General features: G+C 38.3%; 1 protein-coding gene across 1 annotated transcript; it reads right to left on the reverse strand.

The window, feature by feature from the left end:
- Positions 1-1,206: 1,206 nt before the first annotated feature.
- On the reverse strand, positions 1,207-7,808 carry kiss2 (kisspeptin 2). The gene is made up of 3 exons (XM_073066984.1): positions 7,477-7,808; positions 7,120-7,210; positions 1,207-1,760 (listed from the first exon to the last, which is right to left on the reverse strand). The coding sequence occupies exons 1-3, from the start codon at positions 7,480-7,482 to the stop codon at positions 1,447-1,449; spliced, it is 411 nt and encodes a 136-aa protein (XP_072923085.1). The 5' UTR covers positions 7,483-7,808; the 3' UTR covers positions 1,207-1,446.
- Between the last annotated feature and the right edge of the window lie 865 nt (positions 7,809-8,673).

An 8,673-nucleotide genomic window follows, 5' to 3' on the forward strand; every position in this document is an offset into this window, starting at 1 on the left:
TGGGTATAGATAGAGTGAATGCAAGCAGGCTTTTTCCACTGAGGTTAGGGGAGAAAAAAACTAGAGGACATGGGTTAAGCGTGTAGGGGGAAAAGTTTAAAGGGAACATTGGGGGGGGGGCTTCTTCACACAGAGTGGTGGGAGTGTGGAATGAGCTGCTAGATGAAGTGGTAAATGTGGGCTCACTTTTAACATTTAAGAAAAACTTGGACAGGTACATGGGTGAGAGGTGTATGGAGGGATATGGTCCAGGTGCAGGTCGGTGGGACAAGGTAGAAAAATGATTTGGCACAGCCAAGAAGGGCCAAAAGGCTTGTTTCTGTGCTGTAGTGTTCTATGGTTCTATGGTTTTATAAGATTTGACTCTGATCTGATATTAATTCTTAACAGTAATATTATTGTTGCTATGCTACTATTGTGATTTATTTCCAAAGCAATCTTTTCATTCAAAAAAATTAAAGTGAATTTGACAACTACCATTTCATCTATTTGTGAAATATTTTTGAATTACCACATGTTTAATGTGTTCTAAGAGCAAACTGTTCCAGTGGTGAATCTTGATAAAGTTTGAATTTTCTATAAAGTTATTTTGTATGAGTGGTTTCAACGTGCCTCCTGTTTGATTTCGATGTTAGAATTCACTTGCAGTAAAAGTAATTTTGATTTCTAATTTCACCTTGATTAATTCTCTGGATGCCCTCTTTGTGTCTTTGAAACAAGGAACGTTTTCCAGATGACTGAATGGGCCAGTGTATTTGACTCGGTAGCTGTAGCATGTCACGGTATGTTGATGACCAATGAAGGAAGGTATTAAGGAATTATCCGACCATGTCTACAAATGTCTATGTATCTTTGAGGCCATTATCGCGCTACCCAGTTCACTGCAGCACAAGTTGCCTTATTCATTAATTGTTATTCAGTTATTAATTGAAGGTTAAAACTTTATCTTGAGTGGGTAATTAATGGGCACGATGTTTTTTGAACTTTCAAAACGAATACATAGACCAACAAATTCATCGTGATATCCCAGCTCCACACTTATACTGGAACGGAAATTGAATTCTTTATTTGATGTAGAACCAGTTGAAAACTGACATTGACCGACAATACACAGAGAAATAGATCTAGAAGTGAGATCAGTGTCTTTGATATTCTAGTCGACATCGAGATCATTCAACACGCGAGTCTACTGAGATTACAAACTAATCCATTTCTGCTACATTTATTGTGTACCTGGACAGAACTAACTCGCGTTACATTACACATGACATACAAAAGTAATGCAACTCTGCTGGAATTATCAAAGTATCATTGGAAGGACGCGGATAACAGCAAGTCACTGCTGGTCTCCATGGATACTGCAGTTTTACATCGCATTAACTGAAACGGGGGGGGGGGGGGGGGACACCATTCAACAAGCCTCTAATAGAAATCTAGCGCAGACTGTTAGCAATTGCTCTGAAGGACCCGGCATGCCGGTTTCTTGTGCCTCCAAAGATAAGGGAGCTTGTTCCCGTTTACCGCCGTTTTCCAGGCCATTGAGCCGGCGTCACCTCTCTTTCCAAACCGAAGTCCAAACGGGTTGAAGTTAAATTTACTCCTTTGGAATCTCAGTTTGCAGGAAATCTGACTCTCCAGGTCGCTTTCCTGGAGGAAGTAGCACATGCTAGACTGTTCCGATGAGTTCTGGCCATCTAAATTCCGAGCCAGGACGAGGGAGTTGCCGGGAAATTCGGACTCGCGGGCCGGGTATATTGAATCTGCAACAGGAGTTAAAAGTTGTTAAGAAAGGGGAGAAGGGAGAAAAAAAATAAAATAACGAACGTTGCAAACGTTCATCGGGTCAGGCAGCGTCCGTAGAGAGAAAAAAAAAGTCCAAGTCATTGTTTCAGAACTGGGAAAGAGAGAAAAAGAAGATAGTTTTAAATTAAAAGAAAGTATGAGGATGGATCTTCGATCTGAAGCTTTAACCCTATTGGTCTTGTCACAATCTGCCCTATGTTTTTAAAGTTTGTGTTGAATTTTATTTCAGATATCCTGCATTTGCAATTATTTTGATTTTCAAACGTTGGAAAGTGGCCATCATTGCACAATTCATTTTGATTCTAATGCGACCTGACACAAGTATATAAAATTACAAGTGCTTAGATAGGGTCGATGGAGTCTTATTCCCAGGGTGGAAATGTCCAATCCTAGAGCACATGGTTTTATGGTGGGCGATGGGGCATATGGGCAATGCAAGTATTTTTCTTACATAGAGTGTGGCTACTGCACGGAATGCACTGCCAGGGGAGCCAGTGGGAGCAGAAATGATAGCAATATTTGAGGCGTTTAGACAGCCCATGAACAGGCAGAGGACCAAAGATCATGTGCAGGCTGATAGAATTAGTTAGATTGGTCATGTGGTCATCTCATGTTGGACCATAGGGCCTGTTACTGTGCTGTATTGTTCTATGTTACTGTTCTAATTAAATGTTGTCCCAAAACTACCTAGGTTGCTAGGTACTTATAAAAGTATCAAATGGTGATTCAGTGAAATTAGAATTGAAGTGGGGAAATAATGTTGATTAGGATGAATCCAGAGTTTCTTTGGATCTAATTATTTTACAATGCAAAATCACATTGATAGCTAAAAATAAATATTTTTTTCTTTATTTTTCTTCCGAACCAAAACTAGGTTAACAGATCAACTTTCATTTCAGATCAGGAATTTTTGTAAGGATGTAAGTAGCTGCAGAGAGTACAGCATTCAGCCCAGTACTCCTCCCCATTATCAGAAGTATATTTAGTAAACACTGTGTCAGCAAGGTAACATCCATCATAAACATCTCCTCCATCTGGGCCATGGCATCTTCTCGCCACTACCGTCAGACGGAAACTTGAAGTCCCACACCTCCATGTTCAAGAACAGCCACCTCCTTTCAAACCTTTGGTTTTTGAACCAATCCACACAACACTAATCACTCCATTTGGCAAAACCATGACCTCTTTGACCACTGCACTACAATGGACTTTTCTTTTTGGTTCTAACTGTTTTCATGCTGCGTTCTAACTGTGTTTATGTTTACTGTGAATGCCCACAAGGAAGTAAATCTCAGTGTAGCATATAGTGACATATATGTATTTTGATAATAAATTTACTTTGAACTTCACCCTTTCTCAAATAATTTATGTTTTTCCTCCTGTGAATGTTGTGTCTTTAATACTACGGTATATCTAATGCCACACTGCTGCGAGTATTTTTTCATTGCCCTTGTGCACACATGTACGTGTGCATTTGACAATAGCCTTGACTTTGACTTCAAGATCACTGCAAACAGCAATTTTATCATGGAGATGAAGGAACATTTATAAGCCAGCATATCCCACCCTTGCACCTTCAACAGCATTGATCATCTTTGCTGAATGTTTTTTGATACCTTTATATAACATAAAACAATTATTCTCCCCTTTAGAAAATGTTGCCCAGCATCAATGGTGCGCAGAGTGATAGAGTAATCACAAGAAATGGGGAGAGTGTCAAACTTCTCCAACCCATTATGTGAATGTGCTCTCTGATAGCATTCTTAAATGATCTAGAACCAAAGATAAATTATATTGACTACCTGGAATCCAAACATCATTTGCAGAGCATGGAGTTTTTTTTAACCTTCAAGCTCATTTTCCCATTGAATGTGTCTATGGGTGACTAGTGCCTAACTTCAAAACCTTTTATTTCTTTTACACTAACAATTTTGTTTAACATTTAATTTAACCTAATGTGCCATTTCCATAGAGGGAATTTCATAGTGTAGCAGTTAGTGTAACACTATTACAGCAGCAGTGACCCAGGTTCAATTCCCACCACTGTCTGTAAGGTCTTTGTACATTCTCCCTGTGAACGCACATGGTCCTGATCCAGATGCTCCCGTTTTCTCTCACATTCCAAAGACATATGGGTTTGTAGATTAATTGGTCAATGGTGACTTGGGCTTGGTGGGCTGGAAGAGCCTGTAACTGTCTCCAAATAAAATTAAAATAAAAACAGTTGGCATTGAGATATGTTCCTAACCTTGCTTCTCAAAAGACTGGTTCCAATATTTAAAAATGTCCTTAGCCCAATACTTCCTGCAATATTGATTTACCTGAATGTGGGCATCACTGGCAAGACCAGTAGTTTCTGCCCATTTCTAGCATCTCTGGTTGCCTTCAGAAGGCATTTAAGAGTCAACCCCATTGCTGTAGGAATTACATACAGGTCTGACTGAGAGTAGCAGTTTTTCTTCTCTTTAAGGACATTAGTAATACCAAATTAATGGTAGTTTCATGTTCACCATTGCTAATAGTTTTTGTTTTAAATTCCAGATTATTAACTACATTTCAAATGCTGCTATGATTAGACTGAACTCAGGCTCAGCTGTAAAACTGGAATACCAGTTGTGTAATAGTTTAACTACTGCATCATTGGCCTACTCGTTGGTAGTAGCAGCTTCTCTCAGTCCCTTCCCATTACTATTTTAAACTTTGATCAGTTTAAATGAACAATTAATTCTAGGAAGTCCACTTGGTTAGTCTAATCACTCTTCATATCTGCATCTATAGAGGTCAGATATTATCCTGGGAATTCTTCACTACACTCCCTCTAAGGCCAATATATCCTTTCTAAGGTATACTTAACAGAATTATTCACAGTACAGATGTGATCCAATCTGCACTTCGTACAGCTGAAGTATTAATTCTATCTGCTAGTATTCTACTCTTCCAGATATAAGGGTCAGTATGTTATTTGCTTTTTTGCTTCTAGTCCTTCATGATATTGAAGGTATTGGTATGTATATTTCTTTAAAACAATGTCTGTCCATCATCAAGGACCTCCACCACCAGGTTCAGGAATAGTTATTACCCCTCAGCCATCAGATTCTTGAATCAAAGGGGTTAACTTCACTCAACTTCACTTGCCACAACATTGTAAGGTTCCCACAACTTATGGACTCACTTTCAAGGGTTCTTCATCTCATGTTCTCTCTCTCTCTCTCTCTCTCTCTCTCTCTCTCTCTCTCTCTCTCTCTCTCTCTCTCTCTCTCTCTCTCTCTCTCTCTCCCCCCCTATATATATATATATATTTATTTATTTATTTATTTATTTATTTTGCATTTGCACAGTTTGCTGTCTTCTGCACTCTGGTTGAATATCCAAGTTGGTGTGGTCTTTTATTGATTATATTATAGCTATTATTCTATCATGGATTTATTGAATATGCCCACAAGAAAATTAATCTCATATAATACATGATTTATATGTACTTTGATAATAAATTTTCTTTGAATTTTGAACTTTGTAAACACTATGTAAACTCTTTGCTCCAACCTTAAACAATCTTAGAATTTACTGATATTTCTTTCTTTTTTTTCTTTCTTTTGCACACTTAAGGATGCCACTTACATTCAATGTTCCCTCTAAGGTGGTGGGGGGGGTGTGTGTACACACACACACACACACCTTCTGCTACTAGCGCGCAAAGGAATTTAAACTTCACACAAAAGGTTGTCATCCCTAGCTCAATGGCATATTAAGTATGTTTCACAATCACATTTCATTTTCCAGATTCTGATGTAGATGGTGTTTTGACAACATAGAAATTGTAATGATTTGTCTGCAGAATTTAAAACTGGCTTATTTATACTGTTTTTATTGAAGGAATTATTCAGTGTGTACATGCTTCACTGGGCAAAAATTGCATAGCACAAGATTTTTGCACACACTGATCATTACAAATTAGAGGGAACATTGCTTACATTGTTTGTCTTTGTTTAACAAACTTCATTATCTGGCTTTGCACCCAACCTTCAAGACATACATTGGTGTGGTGAATGAATGAACCTCATTACTGGTTATTTAAGGCAAACCATTAGTCACAGGCTACTAGTTAGTGAACCTGATCCATGTCCCTCCTCATAGTGTCCTACTGTTAAACCAGTTTTCAAACTGGATCGATAATATGCCTTAATTCAACATTGGCTATAATAAGGTCTTATTAAATGAAGGAAATCCAAATCAATAATACCCCTCACCCACAGATTAGTTTTCACCTCAGGTTTAAAAACAACAAGTGCATTAAGCACAACCTACACTCTCTAATTCCTCCAGATCGGATGAAATATTTCACAGTGTTCAGACACTCCTTGCTAAATTATAGATGTTGATTACTTTTCAGCAGCAGATGTTTGGGAACTTCTTTGCTTTCCTCCTCTCACCTTTCATAGTTTACTGCGTACACAGTTTTTCAACTGGAAGCGATGGTTTCTCTGTTGAAAAAAAACTTGGGAAGACAATAGGCATCTGCTTCTATCATGTCTTTTAATCTCCAGAGCACTTACTACTTGTCATTGCTATTGCTTAACCTATTTAATTTTTAATTTTAAAAAATGACAATTTTGAAGAGGCTTTTTGACTGTTCCAATAGTCCTTTGCTTGGGATGGTTACTATGTTCAATCTATTGCAAATACTGGTGCAAATTAAGTATTCAACAAAATTCTTAATCTTTGTTAAAATGTTACTGTTAGTCATTTTACGGTTCTCTCTTTGCTCTTAAATACCCTCTTATACCCAAACTTAATTTTAGGTCTTGTTGCATGTGGCTTTTGATATTCCTCATAAGTTGCTTTCCACACCAAATTTTGCAGTTCTTCTTATTGTTACTTTAATCTAGCAAATTGTTAACTCAGATAACTGAATAGGGATCTGGTTGACTTAGTTTTCACCAAGAGTATGTTGTAATAATTATCAATTGTTCTTTTTCTCTCTGCAGTGCCAGCGTTTATTTTTAGTTTGAAATTTCGAGGAAACAATGTTGCCCGAGGTAGTTGCTTCGGCCAGAATCAAGTTTTACTAATTGGTATATTACTGAGCACCCTAGAGCAGTAATTAGATTTTACAGAACCGTGATGAGAATTAGAATAAAATTATAACAACTCCGTTCAGTGGCAGGTATGAACATTCCGCTCTCGATTGTCTTTACAACACGAATTTATAGTTTCCAAACTAACTGAAAACACTATTACGTTATATTTTGACTACTTTTATCCTTACCCAACGAACGAATATAATTTATCGACTACTAAACAGCTTGGTACACTTACCCACGGAAACAAGTTTATCATTGGAGACCGGTTTCCCAAAGTATCCATTTTGGCAATGTACTATGACAGCCACGAACAACAGCAGCCGAATCTGTTCAGAGAGGATAAAACACAAAGCACACTGATATCGGTCCTTCTTAACTCGTTAAAATTTCTGGTTGGAAGGCAGGTAAGGACACGTCTCTCAATGATGAGCTACTTCAACTGACTGAATAACACAACACATCCCTGCTTAGTTGCCGTCAACAAATTAAATTCTAATCTGAATGAAAATTATTTTAAGTTCTTTCTGCTTGAAGACAAAATGATGGGCACTTTTTACAAACTATCAAAAAACAAATCTACACTTCTTCTTACCTGCATTTTAATGAGGAGGGAGCCACGAGGCAAAATCGAAAATTGTCCCCACCGATCTAAGAAGACTGGTGTTGGTTCGAGGCTGCTCGGACGGCGGGGGAGCTGTCCCTGGACAGAGATGCTGAAAGGGGACTCCAAACTCTCAGAGGTACTCCAAAATGGTCGAACCTGTCACCGAGCAGAGTTCCACATGCAAGACGCTTTTATTCCCGTTCACGTTTGAAACCCAGTCGTCATATCCCCACCTACTGATGTACGTCTATTTAAATGTAAATAGATTACCTGTTGGAACCCCCGATTACTAATTCTATTTCTTGTAACTAGAGGTTAAAAGTTACTTCGTGCGCATTGCTTGATCCAGACGTTTTTGTGATTATTTATTACGGAAGAATGAATAAATGGCAAATGTATGATATGAAGTGACGGTGGACGTCAACTTCCGCGCTAGTTTCATATTACCATTGAATCGATTCTTCTCCAACAATACCATGGTTTTCATTAAACGTGTAAAGAATTGGGTTGATCTGCAGCTATCAATGTTCCGCCTTACACAAATCACACTCCCATCACGGTTTACTCACTGCCATTTACTAAAGTAGCGCAGAAGACTATTTGGCCCATCTTTGTTACTCGGGTGGCATGGTAGTGTAGTGGTTAGCACAACGCTTCACGGTACCAGCGAACCGGGTTCAATACCTGCCGCTGTCTGTAAATTCTCCGGTTTTCTCCCACAGTCCAAAGGCGTATCGGTTGATAGGTAAATTGGTCACTGTAGGTTGTCCTGTCATTAGGCTAGGGTTAAATCGCGCGTTGCTCGAAGGGCCTATTCCGTGCTGTATTTTCCACTACTATTTATTTCAGACTTCCAGCTACTGTAGTTTTTCTTGTCATTTTCTGTGACTAAATGGTTACTCCGTTCAAATAAAAAAATCTTGAAATAATTCTGTTCAAACATCTACCGTGAAATTTTGGCCAAAGTATATAAATATATACACAGTAAAACCCGTTCGTGTTTCAGATACTCGGACCGGTTGCCGTTTGTTCTGATTTTACTAGTTAGTTGACTTTGTTCTGAAGTTTTCGTGAAAGTCGCTTTTGCGGTTCTCTGGAAAATCTATTTCAACTATTGAAATAAAAAAAAACAATTACTGGATTAAAAACCGCACCCTCCCCGGTCAATACACTTCCGTCTTCAGA

The sequence above is a fragment of the Hemitrygon akajei genome, chromosome 14 (assembly GCF_048418815.1).
Source record: "Hemitrygon akajei chromosome 14, sHemAka1.3, whole genome shotgun sequence".
Taxonomy (NCBI): domain Eukaryota; kingdom Metazoa; phylum Chordata; class Chondrichthyes; order Myliobatiformes; family Dasyatidae; genus Hemitrygon; species Hemitrygon akajei.

Bases quoted from the DNA above. Each gene is read 5' to 3' on its own strand.
- kiss2 (XM_073066984.1), bottom strand. The intron at 1,761-7,119 runs GTAAGTGTACCA...CTCCTGTTGCAG, and splicing joins TGATAAACTTGTTTCCGTGG to ATTCAATATACCCGGCCCGC.